At 52.8% G+C, this 18,639-nt stretch overlaps 1 protein-coding gene across 2 annotated transcripts; it reads right to left on the bottom strand.

Annotated features, from left to right (window-relative positions):
* Positions 1–8: 8 nt before the first annotated feature.
* Positions 9–18,563, bottom strand: LOC122386609. Of its 2 annotated transcripts, none has more exons than XM_043375950.1 (32): positions 18,423–18,563; positions 18,013–18,167; positions 17,625–17,763; positions 17,206–17,310; positions 16,815–16,894; positions 16,429–16,540; positions 15,975–16,159; positions 15,498–15,679; positions 15,037–15,162; positions 14,635–14,743; positions 14,297–14,406; positions 13,391–13,481; positions 12,742–12,882; positions 12,217–12,321; positions 11,814–11,934; positions 10,438–10,593; positions 9,932–10,085; positions 9,331–9,587; positions 8,815–8,982; positions 6,756–8,189; positions 6,171–6,424; positions 5,626–5,964; positions 5,045–5,299; positions 4,599–4,746; positions 4,095–4,240; positions 3,667–3,774; positions 2,855–2,998; positions 2,281–2,544; positions 1,761–1,932; positions 1,278–1,513; positions 873–1,035; positions 9–619 (listed from the first exon to the last, which is right to left on the bottom strand). In XM_043375950.1, the coding sequence occupies exons 1-32, from the start codon at positions 18,436–18,438 to the stop codon at positions 300–302; spliced, it is 6,495 nt and encodes a 2,164-aa protein (XP_043231885.1). In that variant the 5' UTR covers positions 18,439–18,563; the 3' UTR covers positions 9–299. The 2 variants fall into 2 exon arrangements, with proteins under 2 accessions (XP_043231885.1, XP_043231886.1); XM_043375951.1 differs by having other exon boundaries at positions 17,643–17,763.
* Positions 18,564–18,639: the final 76 nt, after the last annotated feature.

The following is an 18,639-nucleotide window of genomic DNA, read 5'->3' as shown; positions in this document are numbered from 1 at the left end:
GTAGTATATGAATGACGAGTGTTGTATATTTTACGAATAAATAGCATAAATACTTGCAGAAATGTCTAGGTACGTTGACATAGCACTACAACTGCCTAAGTAAAGAGATCATTACCAGCCATTCTCTGCAGATCACTGGTTCCGTATAACAGATTCGCTCACGCGTTTCAAACTTCAACAATGCAATAACAACGTCGGCAGATCCATCGCCGTTTACCCAGCGCTCAACAAGTTAATGACAACAATCTATCGCTAATCACACAGCCAGGTGGGCGAGCGAGCGCTTCATTCTACCGCTGTCACTGCGCTCCCCCTCCCTCTACCCTCCTCTCCTCGCTCCGTCCCTCTCCCTCTACCCTCCTCTCCTCGCTCCGTCCCTCTACCCTCCTCTCCTCGCTCCGCCCCTCTCCCTCTCCGTTCCTTAGGGGCAGCAGGCGCGGCGAACAGTCGACACTGAGCGGGGTCACGTGAGCTCCCGTCATTCGAGCAGCGAGGAGCACCAGCCGCCGGCCAGCGGAGACCAGTAGGTGGGGCGGAGAGTCCGACTGGGGGTACAGCACGGAGACGGCCTCGGCGCCCGGTACAGCCACGCGCTGGAACTCGACGAAACCGGCCTCTCCTGTCGGCGAGCGGGGAAGTGTCAGAGAGCGCAGTGGACTACACGAACGCGAGTGAGGCGGATGCGAACTAATTGCAATACAATAATCGTTAATGTTCCATGATGCTCCATGCTCAATCTTCCCTAGCATTTCCCTCCAAGCAACCATGTCGATGTGTTTTGTATCCCGTTCCCACCAAGATAACTTTACAACCCTCAAACTTCTCCCAGACGATAAATATTCCAGTCACGCCCTCTTCACCTCTCTACTCGCCTTTATCGACGAAGAGCCGCAGTCCGCAGTCGCGTTCGACCACGGTCAGTAGGAGGTCGGGCAGACTGCCGACTGAGAGTAGGGTCAGGTCGGCCGGGCTGACGGCGGCCAGGTGCTGGGCCGGTACACACCGGTGGGTGCCGTTGCCGAAATACTCAAACACCTGGAGGAAGCGGGAAACAGGCTCAGGTCAGGTGATATCACTCAGCAGAGAATAGGCGTAACTATCCAGTTCAATCTATCGAATTACAACCACAATGGGAGCCCTGTTAGGTCCATTCATTCATGTGTTCATTCATTCATTCATTCATTCATTCATTCATTCATTTATTTATTCATTCATTCATTCATTCATTCATGCTCCTTTCAATATATTTTATTCCAGTCTCTCCAGTTCCCACTCGCCTTGACGCCCTGCGGGCTGTTGACCAGCGAGCTCCATCCGCCGTCTCCCACCGCGAACATGGTCTGTCCGCGGCGACTGAAGGTGAACAGGGCTGTGGCCGTCAGTGCCCCCAGCGTCTGCTCGTGGTGGCCGTGGTGGGTGTGTGCGGGAGACTGACGGCGGGCCACCACTGTAGTACCCTCGCCAGAGAGGACGAGTAGCGAGCCGTCTGGCAGGGAGTGCACGGCTAGCAAATCTGCGGGAGAGAGAGGGGTCAATTGAAGCAGTTTCCTGGGCGGTGAGGGGCGAGCACTTCTATTTGACGATTGTTCCACAACACGTGAAGTTGCGATCACTAGTGATGAAAATGTCGCTGACCTCTAGATTATTCTACCAACAGTGGACCAAAGGATAATCATCATAAATTAAGACATTTAATCCACAATGTTCCTGAAAAAAGCACAGCCCTGATCTCAGCCTCACAATCCAGCATCGTGTCTTACCGGCATTGGTAGGCTGTGGCGGGTGCGCCACGAAGCTGCCGTCGGACGGGTTGAAGCTGAGCTGGTGCAGCTCTCCACCGACAGGATCGAGAAGCCGCAGCTGAGCCGGGGCGCCCGGCCGCGGAGCCGTGTAGAACGCCTGGCTGGCGGCTATGTTTAGATTCTGCAACGGCTGTGGGCGAGAGAGGGATGCGGTACAGGTGATGTGTAGATGGTGTACAGTAGAGGTATGGTCGAGTCACTCCCTTCTTTCACAGCTGATGGGTGTGTGTGGGGGGGGGGGGGTGACAATCAGTCGAACGTCAGTCACGGGGTGGGGTACAGACGCCACCATGAAATAGCTGGACCTCTAGCTCGCCACACAAAACAGCCTGTTTCACTCTTTGCCTAGACCAGTTCATTTCTCATCCGTACTCGTCCGTCTCTCAACCGAATCTGTCCATCCCTCCTGTATAGATAATAGATATATCACCTACCCGTACCAATCCATCCTCCACCACGACACCCGCCTCACCCTCACCTGCACTCGACCGTTGCTCCAGCGCCACACAGCGGAGAGCGGCGCGGCGCACTGGGGCGGCGGCCGCTCCGCCGCAGACACCAGCAGAAGGCGACCGCCCGGTCTCAGGTGAATCCACTGTCTCACCGCACCGCAGTTGTGGGGCACGCTGGCGGGCTGGAGGAGACCGGTGTCGGATCGGAACCGCAGCAGGCGCGACTCGGGACAGCCGCTGCCGAGACGGGTGTAGGTGACGAGCACGGCCGGCTCGCTGCTGTAGTCGTCCTGAGGGGTAGCAGGTGGGGCGTTTGGGAGTCAGGTGTGCGCGTAGAACAACCTCATTCTTACTATTTATGGTAGAACTGCTAGACTTCAATGACGTAGGCATCATCCTTCCTGCTTGCCTAGTTTTTTGTGGTGGCGTTAGTAACGGGGAGGACAAGCGTGACCACCGCCTATTGGTGCTACCACCCACCCCTTCATTAATGATCGTATACAGTCACGTTATCATATTGTTGTGTCATTGGCCTCGGGGATCATATGCATATGCTGAATAAAGGTATGTTATTCGTCATTCGCGATAGCTCGCCCTCACCTCCAGCACGAGTGTGCTGATGATGGTGCCCAGGTCCGGCCAGGTCAGCTCCTGCAGCTCGTCAAAGTAGCGCACCGCGTAGTACGTGGAGCGCATATCGCCGTACAGACCCCGCATCGCCAGACATTGGGAACGGAAGAAATCCTGCCGAGAAACGAAACGAAAACATACTGAGGAGAGGAAAGGCATCAGGGCGACACAAAATGGCATGGATATTGTTAAAGTAACAAAGTTCGCTCAGCTAAGCTCAGTCGTTCTACCACTACGTAATAAAGCACGTGGGCAACTAGAAATGAAACGGGGGATCTATGGGAACAGCATTTTTTGAAAGATGATCAGAACACGCTAGCTGATAAACATGAAAAACAACTGACCAAGGCGCACACAACACTACAGCAGAGAGCAACTGATACGGTAGCGCTGCCCAGTTTACCTATGCTTCATGTCCCAGCCAATAGATGGCGGTGGCGTCAAACGCCTTAACGATGCTGTGCCGCACGATACAGTCGGCACAATCGTGCTCACTGCTTACTCGACGATATTCGGAACGTGAATTGTGTGTTGTATTGTGCTGTAGGGCAATATAACTTCATTGTCCGTCTGCAGAACTAGGAATAACGACCGCAGATCAACATACACACAATGTCGCGTCATTAGGTCCACAAATTATCCGTTTTCACTCCCTGCGGTGAACGGAGCACTGCATTCAGACGACGTCTTCCTTGCGAATTTCAGTGCTTCTGAGCTGGCATATACCTACCTAGCACCTAGCCACATGCATCGGTCCGGCACAATATCCCGGTGCCACTCACGTTGAAATCGTTCCGCTGGACGGCACACTGCTCCAGCAGAACGCTGACCTCAGTCCGGACACGGTTCACGTCGATGGGTCCCTCGCCGTTGAACCCGTCCAGCAGAACCTGTAGAATGATCATCGGTCGGATAGGACGCTCACATCACAACATGATAAGTACTAGGGGTGTTATATAATCGAATCGAGCATGAAGCCAAACCGGCGACACCCAGACCGGGAAAATCGATTGGGGGCCGGCACACCGAAACCTCTGTAACCAGAAATTAAGAGAACATCTACTGAAAAAAGATGGAACGTCATCGCCTTGGGAACATCTGCTAGCAAAGTTCCTTCGACGCACCATCACCTACACCAACCGAGCCAAACTCCACTATTCCCCCAACTCCATCGCCTCAGCAGTAGGATCCACAGTCCACCCGCACTCACCGTGGTGACGGCGTAATCTCCGTACAGGGTGTGGTTGCCGTCAGGGTACACGGCCGTGGCGGCGCACTGGGTTACGTTGACGCCGTCCACCAGACCCCGTACCACCACTCGGTCGGCCGTCACCGGACCGGTAAACTGCAGATTGGCTGGGGAGGAGAGGGAGCGTCAAAAGAGAGAAGGAAAACCTTTCATGCCAGGAAAGAAATGGGCACAGAACAACACAACAACAACTAACGGTTTTACGAAAGTTATTATATTTCATACTTCATAGCCGCAGCAGTCACAGTCCTACGCTAAAAATCAAAAGCTTCCCATTTCGAAAGGCAATTCAAAACTGAGACGTAATATCCTTCATCCGGCTCCTTCTTACGTTCCATCTGTTTTATTTTTATATCCATTTCTATATTTCCTCCTCATCCTTCCAGTTCTACATTCCTCATCCCTCACTTTCGTCGCCCATCTACTCTTTCCCTCCCAAATACTACGGACATCTCCTCCCCTTACCTAGGACGTCGTTATCGGTGCCCAACGTTACGATCTGGGAGACGTTGAAGCCGTTCAGGCGGCCGCCCAGCTCCACGTCTCCTCTCACTGTCACGTGACCGGTGAAGGTCAGTGACCCCATGAACGTCTGGGGTGTGCCGTGAGACAGCTGCGGGAGAAGGCAGAAGGCGGCTTTGTCGTGCTGTGTATGTATAGAGAGCCACACCACGGCCCAATGCCCAGACATCATATGAAAAATAGCAAATGAAGAACAGCATGATGTTAAACTGAATTGAACATACGAAGAACTTGCTCGAGATCCGTCTCCTCAACATTATCAAAATAACTAGCATTCCACGTTGAGATGTCAATTTTGACAGTAAATAGACAAAATAACACTGCTATCAAAAACTTGGTGCCATAATTTTCCTTCTCAATGTGTTCAATAGCCCCGCCACCGCACTCACCCTGAACCTGTCGTTGATCTCCCTCCAGAGGCTGTACCCGTTCAGCCTGGTCTCCTCCGTGGCGTTACGAACACCGGTCGTCACCACATCCCCGGTCACCACCAGCTGTTCAATGGTCTCGGTTACATCCAGGCGGAGCAGCCGCTCCGGACTCTGACCGTTGAAGGAGAGCACGGAGAGGTCGCCGGCCACTGAGAGCTCCGGTACCGTCCAGACCCCGCTGAACGCGTAGTCGCCGTCCAGGTAAATCAGACGCTGGAACCAAAGGTGGGGTAGGGTAGAAGCTAGAATATGAGGTAAGCGGTAAACCGAATGATACCGTTCATCGTGAGTGTCAAAAAAGGCATTCCCCCAACAGTTCATTGATTTTCCATGAGCGTCGCGGCACAAAATGTAGCAAACTGAGCGTTCTAGCGTATTTAACAATGCAACCATCCCCATCTCCAACCATCCATCTTACTGTTTATTGCTGAGCACCCCATCCCTATCCATCCCCCAATTCCAACGTCCCTTCTCCCAAGCCAGCTCATATGATCACGCACGGTTGTCACAGACGTTTTTCATCACTCATTGGCACCCACCTGCAGCACATCAGTGAAGTTCACGCCGCCGATGAACCCTCCGACCGTCAGATTTCTCATCTCTGCCGTCTCCAGTGTGACACCGACTGCCGTCATGGGATACCTGAACACCTGTTCTTCGTTCACCAGTCTCACGGTGGATAGGAACTCCACTAGATGCCTGCCGTTCAGTAGACCGTCCAGCAGGTGTAGGGTTGTAGCGCGCGCAGGAGAGACGAAGGTGATGTGACCGGTGAGGTGGGCGTCTTCGGAGAGCGGTATGGCGTCGGAGAGGATCGTGGTGGCATCCAGGCCGGCGAGGAGGCCAGATAGGCGCAGACTGGAGATGGATACATCGCCCTGAGGAGAGGGGCAGCGTTGTGTCAGAGTTAGTCGCCTTTGTTGAAAGTAGCCAATGACAGAGCAATTGCAGGCTCAATTGAAGCACCACACAGCAAAGTAGAATAGCTTGTGTAGAACCCTCCCTAGAAACACCCCATAGAAAATGTAGTACCTACCCCGCTTCGTCTATTTCATTCATTCTTCAAATTATCCACCCAACTTACCCAAATCTCCAGACTTCCATCGATGGTGAACTCCTCCGTATCTGTGACGAACAGCTCCTCGATCTTGGTGACGTCATACCGACCGTTGATTGGCTGCTGCACGGTCAGACCGGTGTGTATGGTGACGTCAGAGTGGAAGAAGGCGGTCCCGGTGATGATCTGGTCAGCGTTGACCAGCAGAAGGTTCTGGAGCGGCAGTGAGGGAGAGCGAAGCTGGCCGATGACGCGTAGACCGCCGGAGAACGTCTTGGAGGCTGGCGGTGACGGGGGAGGCAAGTTCGTGATGTGGAGCAAATGTGAGGGGTGTTTCAGGGGGCAGCAATAACTTTCGATAAGTGACATTTTCGATATTTATTTCAGCATGTCTATCGCTGATCCAATGATCGCCCAGTAAATGCTAACATGGGACTCATTCAAGGCAAAACGTAGACACCAAACTTGGCACTTAATCATTTCCCGATGTTGTCAGAGAAATAGAAGATGCGACAAAAACTGACTTTGGAGTGACTGCGCACTTTCAGTAAAGGTCTCAGTTTTACATTCCAGCCAATACTACCCCCCCCCCTCCCTTAGTCCAGCACTCACCGTTGATGTTGATGGGCCGATCTCTGCTGGCCAGATTCTCCAACACCTCTTCCCAGGGCACTCCTCCAAGCACAATCTTCCCTCGCACCTCTCCGCCGTCCTCCACAGAGAGACGCTCGAAGAAGACGGGCGCCCGCACCGTGCCACCCCGGCTAACACTGATCACCCTCTGCCGGAGCTGACCGAGGTGGTATCCCCCGGCTCCCTGCGCGGTAGTCACAGAGCCGTTTACTCTCAGTGACTCAAACCGCCACCGCCCGGTGATGGTTCCTCCACCGCGGCGCAGCACACCGGTCGTCAGATGACGGAGATCCACACCATTCAGATGATCAGTCAGCACGTCTCCTCGGACAATGACGCGGTCAAACACCAGTCTCTCCGTGTGGGTATCGTTGGCGAGCGTGGCGGCGTGTGATGGCAGCTCGGAGAAGTCCAGTCCTCCCACCCGCGCACCGTCCGGTACCAGTAGGTCCCCGTAGGCATGCAGCCCTCCGGCGCGGACTGGCCCCAGATAGGCGTGAGATCCGGTGATGGTCTGCGTACCGCGGGTCCAGAGCACCTCTCCGGCACCTACTGAGTTTATCGGACCGTCCACTAGCAGTGCAGACATGGTAGCGGGGTCAGTGAACGCCTTCACTCCGTACAGTAGCTGTTCGTGCTCGGCGTCTGTGTAGATGGCCTCCTGTATGAGTGCAGTGATATCCACCCCGTCTACCCTCCCTGCCACCATCAGACTGGCGAAGAACCCGCGACCGGCGAGTGTGAGAGGACCGACCACCAGCTGCTCCCCAGAGACAGACAGCCAGTTGGCCGGGTCGGCACCGTTCACTGCACCGCCTACCGTCACCTCATCGGTCGTCACAGCTGCGGTGAACCGCTTTTTCCCGGTCACAAGCGCCGGACGGTCAGGTTCAGGGACGATCAAACCCCCAAACACCTTCTCCGCAGACCCGCCGTTAATGCTGGCGGCATGGAGGTTTCCTAGGTGTGTCACCCCTCCGGCGAATACCAGGTCCGCATCCAGAGTTTCAGTCACGTTTGTGATGAGGTGGTCCAGCCAGCCCGGCGCGACCCTGACGCCGTCTATCGTACCGCCCACGGTCAGGTCACCGAGCACGTGACCTGTCGTCACGCTGAGTGACGTCAGCGTCTGCTCTGTGTCGAGCGTCACGAGCTGCGTCACGGGCACGCCGTCCACCTGCGCTGCCGTCACGCTGGAGGCTACTACTCTGTTCAGTGTTTTCTGACCGGAGATGACGTGAGATCCACCTCTGGTGACGTAACGTCCGCCGGGGAACGGTTTAGAGTCGACGGTTTGTGGCGCGAGAGACCCGGCCACGACGGCAGAGGAGAGCCACAGGGCCTCCAGTTGCTGAGCGGAGTCGGTGTAGATGACTGACGAGAGGAACCCCACGTCTTCGCCGTTCAAAGTGCCTGTGACCAGGAAATCTAATCAGTAATGAAACGTGCATCATAAAATCCGCAAACTTACTCAAAAGATCAAACACTGTCATATGTACACAATTCTGGAATAAATCACGTTCCTTTCAAGGTTCGCTGTAGTTTTAGCAATCATATCCCTCCCCGCGGGTAGCATAACGAATATTCCTGCCACTAGATGTCACGAGTTGTGAGCGCCTGGAGCGGTATGCTGCACCGCAGGGCATCAGGTTTCAAAATATTTTCCCTAGATGTCGCTAGCAGTCAGTGCCTGAATCGGTATGCTGTGCCGCACAACACCTAACTTCGATATCCTCCCCTAGATGTCGCTAGCAGTCAGCGCCTGAATTTTGGCAGACTGTTCCGCACTGCCTTCCCGATTAGGTAGACTGTACCGGACGGCCTCGGCTCGCGGCGCATGCCGTACCAGCAGCAACGGCAATATTTCGCACATAGCTGGATTAAAAAACGACGATTCGGTAATCCATAGCCAGTAAATGTATCAAGTGATACTTCATTGGGGCGCATTATTCGAGCAATGTGTTTGGTATTTCAAACTGACGACTATCCACAATATCATAATATTTTGGCACCCGTACGCCTGGCTGACCGTCCTCACCGTTGACTGTGATATCCGCCAGTGTGACGTCACCATCAAACGTCACCGCGTCGGTGAACGTACCGCCGGAGGTGAGTAGAACGTTCGAGAACACCTGCTCCGGGCGTCGGCCGCTGATCAGGCCCACAGTCAGACTGTCGGCGTCCAGGTACTCGATGGACGCCGCCACTGTGGGTAAGGGGAGGAGAATTCAGAGGGTTTAAGGCCGGCACACACGTAACCACGTCGAAGAGGGAAATCATCGGCTTGCTTGGTCTACCTATTTACTACATTTAAACACATTAAAAGTTAGCCTTTAGAGTAATTCGCAACAGCAACGATTAACGATGTCCATTTTATAGGAAAGACTGGACCTAACTTCGAGTTGCTGCTAAGACTAAGAAATAGATACCTGGTCATTTAGCAGATCTTGCCAATCGCAGTATAAATTCACAAAAGCTACAGTACTGCGAAAATTATAAAGTTACATGCACACATTCCCTCCGTCCTCACAATACGCCCTCCCCGTCCACGTACCTGGCAGGGTGTCTCCGCCGTTGTAGGTCGCCAGCCGGCGGGTATCCACACCACCAACCAGTCCACCCACTGACAGCGAGTCCGCGCTCAGCGCGCCGGCCGCGTACGTCAGCGGACCGGTCACCTCCTGCGTGGTGTCCACGGTGACAATGTCGGAGACTGGACGGTCGTTGAGCAGCGCCGCGGTGAGTTCGGAGGTCACGGTGAGGGAGGAGGTGATGGTCTTGGTGCCGGAGATGAGACGGTCAGAGTCCACCCTGCGGGGCAGAGGGGGGTGATAGGAGCAGAGATGTTGGGGAGACGAAAGCGTCTTAAACGGTTTAGATGTCATGAAAAACATTAAATAATGAGTGATGTAAACAAAACGATGAGTGGTCTCTCGGAACTGGAGGACCATGCTGAACCCACAGCAGTCTCAATAAGCCCCATATAGGAGATGATTCAAAAAGTTATCACGAAAATAAACGGAACAGTACCAGGTGGCCAATCAGGCCACTTTAACATCACTTGGCCTCGATGTCACAGTCGAGGTCCAACCCTTGCCAGACTCACCCATGCCCGGTTGCTCATGAGAAGCCCCACTCCCAGCCGTCCTCCTCACCTGACCATGTTGGAGAGTGTGCTGTTGAGGTCGGTGCCGCGCACCGTGTTGATGTGCACCGGTCCGGAGGCGGACAGCGACTCTATGAACACGCCGCCCACCACGCTCTTCTGACCGGAGATCTGGACGGACGTGTCGTCCGCGTGGACCACGTCTGAGGGTGAGGGGACGACGGTGACGACAGCGACCGCCAGGTTCGGAAGGCGAAGCGCATGGGACGGAAAAAGCAACATTCGTAAATCGTCATTTTTTTCGCCACCTGACGGAAAAACTTATAAAAATTTACGTAAAAGCATCAACAATGACATTATGCATGACTTGATGCACAAAGACTTGCTGTATCGCGAGCCATTATAATCTAAACGTATGCCACTTACATCATCCATAATTAATGAGTCCATTCTCACCCAAGCTCTTCCTTTATCCAAAGAACCTATTCACATCGTCTTGTACACCATGCCACTCCATCGCTCGCAGCTATTCCCCAGAACCACGTCGCTACCCACCAGCCACCCGGTCGGCCGCGGTGATGAGTGCCAGCTCCAGAGCGGCCACCTTGTCCGTGAGCTCGGTCAGGGGCGCCACCAAGCCCTGAGCGTCACCGGCGTATCCAGGCAGGTGTACTCGGTGGAGCGCCACGTCCGGCGCGACCAGTGTGTTGGCTGGAGAACGGGGGGGGGGGGAGGTATACGGTGTCAGATGGGTCATAGCGTATCAGATGTTCCTGTATGAGGTGTTAGAGCACATTTAAAGACAGTCACGTAGAACAGAGCATGTGATAAAAGATGGCAATACATCGAACCAGAAACAAAAAAACTAATTTACCAGGGCCTCCAATTGTAGACTATCAGTTAACCAGACATTTAAACCGATCACTAACAAGCATTAACCCTCGCATGTGTAGGGGGGGGTCGGATGGACCCCCCCATGGTTTTTCGCGAATAACTCGCGTAAAAAGCGGCCGATCGCGACGAAACTTTCAGTACCCTCACATTGATCAATTTTACACCTACCCTGAAAATTTCATGACCCTGACCCAAATGACCTTTGACCTGTGACCTCTTTTCCGAGACCATGTTTGGCCGGAATCGCGATTCAGCGTATGTCGGCTCGCATTAGCCGCGCGTTTGCAAGTTTTTCGTGGTTTCAAACGTTCAAACATGTGATTTGCTGTTGCTCCCATGCATTAGGGTGGGTGTCAAGGTCACCTGAAGGTCAGGTCAGGTTATTGACCTTTGGTGACCTCGGGTGACCTCGGTTCACTTTTTCGAGTTTTACATGTTTCTAGGCTAGTTTTTGGAGCTGATTTCGAATTTAGCAACCATTTGAACATTTACGAAGTAGTTTTGGTGACTTCGTAACATGTTACGAAGCTGTCAGAGGCGGTTGACACGTACTACGAATACCCGTCACGACCCCTACTGGTTGACCTGACCTGACCTGACCCGACCTGGTCTAAATGCTTAAAGACATCATCTGTGATCAGAACTAACACGATATTCGTGATCAGCGTCCCGAAAAACCCCTTAGCAGCCACACTTTACGACTTTCTAACAGGTCCCGATTTTCCTGACTTTGGGTCATTGACCTGACCTGGAAGGTCAACCAATGACCTAGGACCTTAAAATTGGGTATCATCGGCTTCCTCTCGTCACGGGCAACACGCTCGTTTTTTCCGCGAAGCTCTAGCTCGATCAGGGGCCAAACGGCAAGGGGGGGGTCCAACCGACCCCCCCCCCCCCCCCCTACACATTAGAAGCTGGCAAACGCCGCACACATGCGAGGGTTAAGCAAACTAATGTGTCGTCAATAATCATTCCCACGAACAATCGTTACAGTGCAGTATAATGCATGCTGTTATTTCAACCCCTGCGTATCTTACCCGTGACCACGCTGAGAAAGTTGCAGTTTCCTGTGATCTGCTGGTCGCTCCCCGGTATGACGCTCCTACTCAGCACAGACTCGAGTCGCTTCTCCTTCTCTAGGAGCGAGTCGAACCTGGCCTGCGAGCGATAAATAGTAAAGGAACGTGATGTTCTACCAAGAACCACAGCAATAGAGGAGTAGCATCGCAGCAGGGAGATCCAAAACAAACATCTCGCTGGATATCGCTAGTATATATCTTAAAATGACATCAAAATGGAAACGCTTCCGTATAGCTAGAAGCTGCTCGTGTCTAGGTGAAACGTTTCTCTTCCTGAAAACATCGAAACAAGATAATCAGACCTTTGCTTCAATAAATCATCACCAAAATGTATTCAGTCTCCGCTCAGCCAATGCCGTACCTGAAGCCTCGCCTTCCTGTCCAGCAGCCGTTCGTTCTGCAGTCGGACCGGGTCCGGAGCGACGTCCACAGTGGCGTTCACAGTCACCAGCACCAGCTGCTTGAGCTGAACGGCGAGCGGCACAATACAGACTAGGTTAGAAGGGTAGAGAGATGGTTCAGTCACTTGGCGTTCAGTCACCAGCACCAGCTGGTTGAGCTGAACGGCAAACACAAAGACAAGGGTAGTGTGGTAGATCAAGATAGCCGACGGTTCAGTTGGTTGGTGCTCAGTCAACAGAAGAAACAAAGCAGCGCGACGCACCAAGCAATACCAGCTTTGATACTACGAGGGTAGCATATATAAATTATTCATTTGGTATATACCACAGCACACGCCGGCATATGAAACACACACTGAGAAAGTGAATATGTGGCGACAAAACAGTACAATCATTCAGCTATATACAATACATGAACCCCGAACACCCTGAAAACGTCCTAAAGTCCATCCAATCCCCCAGCCTCCACACACGATCGGCCGCACCTTGGACGGTATGATGATGTAGGTGGCGTCGTCCGTTGTGACGCCGATCAGCTCGATCAGGTCCAGCACATCGTCCGGACGCCGGAAACAGTCCAGGTTTACACCGTGACTGTCGCCGCTCGTACAGGGAACAGAGGGGACCTGCGGTAGAGATGACGTCACGCTCGTACAGGGAACAGAGGGGACCTGCGATAGAGGTGACGTCACGCTTGTACAGGGAACAGAGGGGACCTGCGGTGGAGGTGACGTCACGCTCGTACAGGAGGGAACAGAGGGGACATGCGGTGGAGGTGACGTCACGCTCGTACAGGGAACAGAGGGGACATGGAACGGAAGGGGCATAATGCTCGTAGACGTTACACAGGAAGATGCTCTGATACAGTGACGTCGTACGATGTGATGGACGACATTGTTGCAGATCGGTGCCGAACATTGTTGCAGATCGGTTGCAGATCGGTACCGAACATTTTGGACTTGCACCTAGGACATTATTAACGACATTGGGCATTATTCTACGGGTAAAATATTTGAAAACCAATATTAGGAATATATCACAGTAGATTGATGTAATCATAGCACCAGTAAAGTTAGAGAGCCAGGGGAAAGCTATTTATAGTCAGCGTGGGGAATGTCACACAGCTGCACTGACCGCCTCGAACTGCTGTGTCCGCACGTTGTGTCTGTAGAACTCCACCCCGGTGCCGGAGTCCTCGAACACCTTGGCCAGAATGACCTCGTGTCTGAAACAGGACACAGAAAACCTCACGGCAAATCCTCAACAGCGTGGCGGCAGACTTACGTATTTCAATTGTGGGTGATTTGTGTCGAGCGTTTCATTTCACTACAACCAAGAAGCAAAAATTGTGCTGAGACACACCGACACAGACACAGTGCGCACCTGTTCTGTGATTGAATGTGAGTGATACTACAGGGTGACACAAAAAAAAACGGTCATCACCAAATTTCGAATAACTTCGGAAGTTTTATTCAGATTATCACCAAACTTCGGCCACTTTAGGTCACACCTATGTAGCAGACATCCACCAAGTTTCAAGTCTTCATTACGAATACTTTTAGTACAGTGTGTGTTTTACGGACGCTCCACAATGTGCTCCAGGTGAGCGCCCCGGCGCTGCAGGGCGTAGGCACACCTGCATCCGGCGGGCAAAGTTGTCGATAACCCGATAAGAATAATGTTTCAGGGGTAGCACACCCCCTGAGCACTGTCTCCAGAGGCCATTGCACTCTGTAAAGTGCATAGCCATCGGGTTATCGACAACTTTGCCCGCCGGATGCAAGTGTGCCTACGCCCTGCAACGCCGTGGCGCTCACCTGGATGGAGCACATTGTGGAGCGTCAGTAAAACACACACTGTACTAAAAGTAATCGTAGTGAAGAATTGAAACTTGGTGGATGTATGCTACATAGGTGTGACCTTAAGTGGCCGAAGTTTGGTGATGATCTGAATAAAACTTCCGAAGTTAGGTATTCGAAATTTGGTGATGACCGTTTTTTTTGTGTCACCCTGTAGTTCCCAGGTACCGCTGTGACCGACCTGCAGGATTTGACGGCCAGCACGGTCCACCTGTAGGTGAGCGGCGATGGCTCGTCCTGGAGCAGATGGAACTCGGCGTAGTCCCAGACGTACAGCGACATCCGGTTCTCCTGGTTAGTGGGAAAGAACAAAGAACATAACACGGTCCAAAAAGTTACTAAATAAGCTCAAACTTGACGAAGGTACAGAAGCATAGAATTGCATCACTTTCGTGAAAGGAACGGAACACCACACGGCGTAAGAGCAGACTGAACAAGTATGAAACATTCACCACTTCGGTAAAATGCATTCGCGTTGCGCCATCAACATTCAAAACATCAGAATGATAACTGACGAACCTGCCCCAGAGCCAGATAGTGCTGAAAGCCGATACTGAACACCTCGATGTCAATGACGAAGCTTGTAACCGCCAAGGTTTGGACCAACGAGAAGACGTTCGAATCGTGCCTGTTCGCAAGAGCATACCGTTAGCTGAGGGGACACTGGACATGACGGCATCCACCTTTCAACTGGCAGGTGATCGAAGAAGACATTGTGAAGCGGCCGCGGGTATGATTAATCTAAGGCATCTTATTGCTGGGTGCCTCGTGAAAAAGTATGTGCTCCGTATTGACCCGAGCACTTGGGACGTTTCCGTCCACACCACATTCTTGGAACACCCGGTTCGTCGGGCCTGTACACCTGGACCATACCGTCCATACTGACCTAAAATCCATGTCAAACATGCGGTCCGTACTGACCTGAACACCTGAACCATGCGGTCGAGCGGTCCGTCGCCGTAGGTAATCACCACATAGGTGGTGTCGGCCACGGAGAACAGACGCACCTTCCACACGGAGCTATTGGTCGGGATCGAACAGTGCAGCCTGACGGTATGCAGACACAGACAGGCAGGCGTCAGTGTAGACAGTTTGGACAGGGAGCCGGACACAGACAGGCGTCAGTATGGACAATTTGGACAGAGAACCGGACAGCAGACGGAGAGTTAATGGGTCGAGCGCTAGTCCACCACGACAAGTTCAAGAGGGCAGAATGAAAATGCCCCACGCGAACAGCATGGCTGCGTAGTTCCGGTATCAGGTTTTGCAGATTTCGTCAGGCTTTTAAGAATGTTTGTCTTCTAGTAGGTAAAGGCCATTTTCAATGTCGCCAAGACCCCGACCAATCGATCCGTCCCTTCATCCATCAGTGCCAGACTCACCCGAGGTTGTAGTCACCCGAGAACTTAATGTCACTCAGTCTGTATACCACCAGCCCGTGAGTCTGGCGCACGGGGAAGAGCGCGATGGTCTCTGCGCCCGTGTACGAGTCGTACAGCACATCCACGAGTATCTCGGCCGTGGGGGTGCCGGTGGGAAGCGTCACTGGAGCGCAGACCTCACTCTGCGGAGACATGGGGGTAGAGAGGAGAGGGGTGATCAGAGTAGGAAGCGCTTACCATATGGCCCCATTGAGTGATGATATTCACTCACCCTTCACATAAAATTCACACCAAGTCAGTGATGTGAGTCCACATCACGCTGATTACTCAGACAAGTCACCGTGATGGGAGACATTTGTTGCGAGCAGTGAGCGGTCGGAATGATTGTTTCGTGATCATTCATACCGTTTCACTAGCTTTAGGATTTAACTAACCCTCATCCCAGCCCTACAGTTATCCATCCAGCCCCGCTCTCACCGTTTCCAGTGTGCTTTGGTTGACGAGAAGACAGAACACCTGTTCTGTGACCTGCGCAGCCCCGTCCGGGTACAGACCGGCGGAAGGCGCGGTGCGCTTGACGAACGCGAATAGCTGAGAGCCCTGACTGGCCCGCATGTGGTGCAGAAACGGAGTGACGCGCAGGTCCGCCGCCGTTAGCTTAACTAGAAAACGGAGAAGGGGCGGAGAGTGACAATGATTAGAACAGCGCGGAGCCAGTTTCAGGGTATCACAGCGCAGTAGCCAGTGACTAATATACTGATACATTCGGTAAATAGTTAAATGAATTAATAGGTACGCCAGTACCACGTTGGGAAATTATTTTGGATCAATTAACAGTTCCTGCAGGTCACAACACGCTGAACTCATCGATTTAGACTCGAGTAAGACACCGATGTAAGGCGAGTAGGAACTGCGTTCGCCCTGCTCATACCGGTGTGTTCCTGGAAGTCCCCACTGAAGTCGGTCCTCACGATATGCAGTCTGGTCGTGCCGGCGAACGGGTACAGGCCGAACAGGAAGAACACCCCTAGGTGGCTGACCACCTGTTGGACGCCACAGAGACATCGAAATAACGTGGGTAGTACTACCCTAGTCACTGAACAGACAGAAGCCGGGAGTCAAACGTCACGTCAACAAGCAAAACTTTATTTTTTTAAAGCGCCATTAAAATCGCCAAGTGAGAATAGCATTGATAGCTAAGGTATGAGTAATATTCCCAGGAACATTAAATGAAGATCTCGGTCTTAGTTTTCCTTCGATCTTGTCTATTGACAGCTAGCCAATATGGATTTTGACCTGCCGCTAGAGTGACCTGACCTGCCATTGGGGCGGGGCGTCTAGTGCCGGTCCGGAAACTTTCAGCTGCCGACCGCGGTAGAAGCCATGTAAAGCCAGCTCTGAAAACAGATCATAGCAACACTCGACACTACTGGAAATGACCTTGCCAGAGAACTAAACGCTCACCGCAACGGCTAACCAGGCAAAACGCTCGCACCGACACAGCAGCTGACACTGCCGCTACAAAGCAGTTCAATTGCACATACCAGTCAATTATCGGCATTGTTTGATAGTTATATATCGCACAGACCGGAAAGCCCCTCTCGGTGCATAGCGATTAGCGACTAAGCCTTCACCTTCATCTAGTCCAGAGTCCTATCTCGTCCATACAAACGTCATAGTCTCACCCCGTCATAACCCGGAGACTCACCCTCCCTGTTGCCCACGCCGGTGCCGTATTTATACGAGTGCCACAGCTCCTTTGGGAGGCCAGAAAAGTCCCGACGGCGCCGCTCCCGACCCTGGTCTTCATGACCTGGGACATTAGACCCATCAGACAGAATGGCAGTGATGTCAGTTGCACAACGCAGACACTAGACTGAAACAACTTACATTTATAAGATATAGCGTCAACGTACCAACAGCACGTTATATCGCAGCTACATAAGCAAAGTATGCACATAAATGCACACTCCATACGCAATTACAGCTGATACTTAAAACCACATCCGTGTAAATTATTTGTTTATGCATCTTATACTTCAGTAAATATCTAAAAGCACACGATTGATAAATACACCACGCGTCAAATAGTCAAAACGTCACTAAAAGTCGATAAAGAATTCCGACCTTCTCGTTCTGTCTGACCTCGCTGGAACGTCTCGACCACGTCGGAGATGTGGTGCTGCCAGTGTTCAGTGGTGCGCAGGGTCCAGTCGTCGGCGCTGCGTTCAAACCGCTCCAGACCGGCAGTCAGCGCCGCCTCCAGCTGACAGAGGGACACGCGAGTCAGGGTGGGAGGATACGCCACCAGGCTGGCTGGCGGTCACAGACGACCTCCGGCCGAGGATATTACGGACAAGGATCGGACAAGCCTCGAACAAGCTACGGAACCAGCACGGCCACGACAGCAACATCGCGTGATACAGCAAAGACTTCATGGCATCTGCATGCATCGTACCTATTAGACCTCAAAATATCGACGTCAGCCTCAGCCCCACCCTAAGGCTAAGCTCACCTCCTCAGGGGTCAGCTTTGGTCCAGCTTTCTCCTCCTCGAGTTGAAGAGGGGTCCGTTCCGTGGGGTACGCTGCTCCCGTGCCCTGACCGGCGGCGAGCGACGACAGGAGCGGTAACAGCAGGATCGCAGAGGCGGGGGCCACAGTGCAGGCGGCTGCGGTGGCCAGAGAAACGGCGTTACTTGGCGGTAAATGACGGTGGGACATTACAGCAATCAGCAATACCAGACTGACCCCATGATTACAGATTCAGAAAGAAAGCAAAGTGGTTCAGACATTAACCAGAACAAGAAAGCGCAGCCGAAAAGGTATTGCCACAAGGTTCTAATTTGAAATAAACTATGTTTCAAGTCACGATCTCCAAAACACATAAGCACACCCATTATCCAGCTCGACCGCAGTTCACTAACCTGTGTTGCGTGCCATGACTGCCAGCCTCTTCACACAGCCCACCGTCCGTCTCAGGCCGGTAGCTGCTGCCCCGGAACGGCCCCACTACTCCCCGCACAGCCCAGGACGTCACTGATCGCCGACCGACACCAGACAGACGCTCCGAGTGCCGCAGGGCTTGTCTGAGTCGGACGGCCAGCCAATCAGCGACAGAGTCAGGCGGTCAGCGGGTCACAG

The sequence above is a fragment of the Amphibalanus amphitrite genome, unplaced genomic scaffold, assembly GCF_019059575.1.
Source record: "Amphibalanus amphitrite isolate SeventyFive unplaced genomic scaffold, NRLGWU_Aamphi_draft 000257F_arrow, whole genome shotgun sequence".
Classification (NCBI taxonomy): domain Eukaryota; kingdom Metazoa; phylum Arthropoda; class Thecostraca; order Balanomorpha; family Balanidae; genus Amphibalanus; species Amphibalanus amphitrite.
Note: the sequence above shows the minus strand (reverse complement) of the source record. Positions and strands in the feature narration are given on the sequence as shown.

What these genes read in the sequence shown, in the direction of transcription:
- LOC122386609 (XM_043375950.1), bottom strand. An exon ending in ACAGGAAGGCGAGGCTTCAG is followed by an intron (nt 11,935 to 12,216) that starts GTACGGCATTGG and finishes TATCGCTCGCAG; the next exon opens with GCCAGGTTCGACTCGCTCCT. An exon ending in GGAGCAACGGTCGAGTGCAG is followed by an intron (nt 1,933 to 2,280) that starts GTGAGGGTGAGG and finishes TCTCGCCCACAG; the next exon opens with CCGTTGCAGAATCTAAACAT.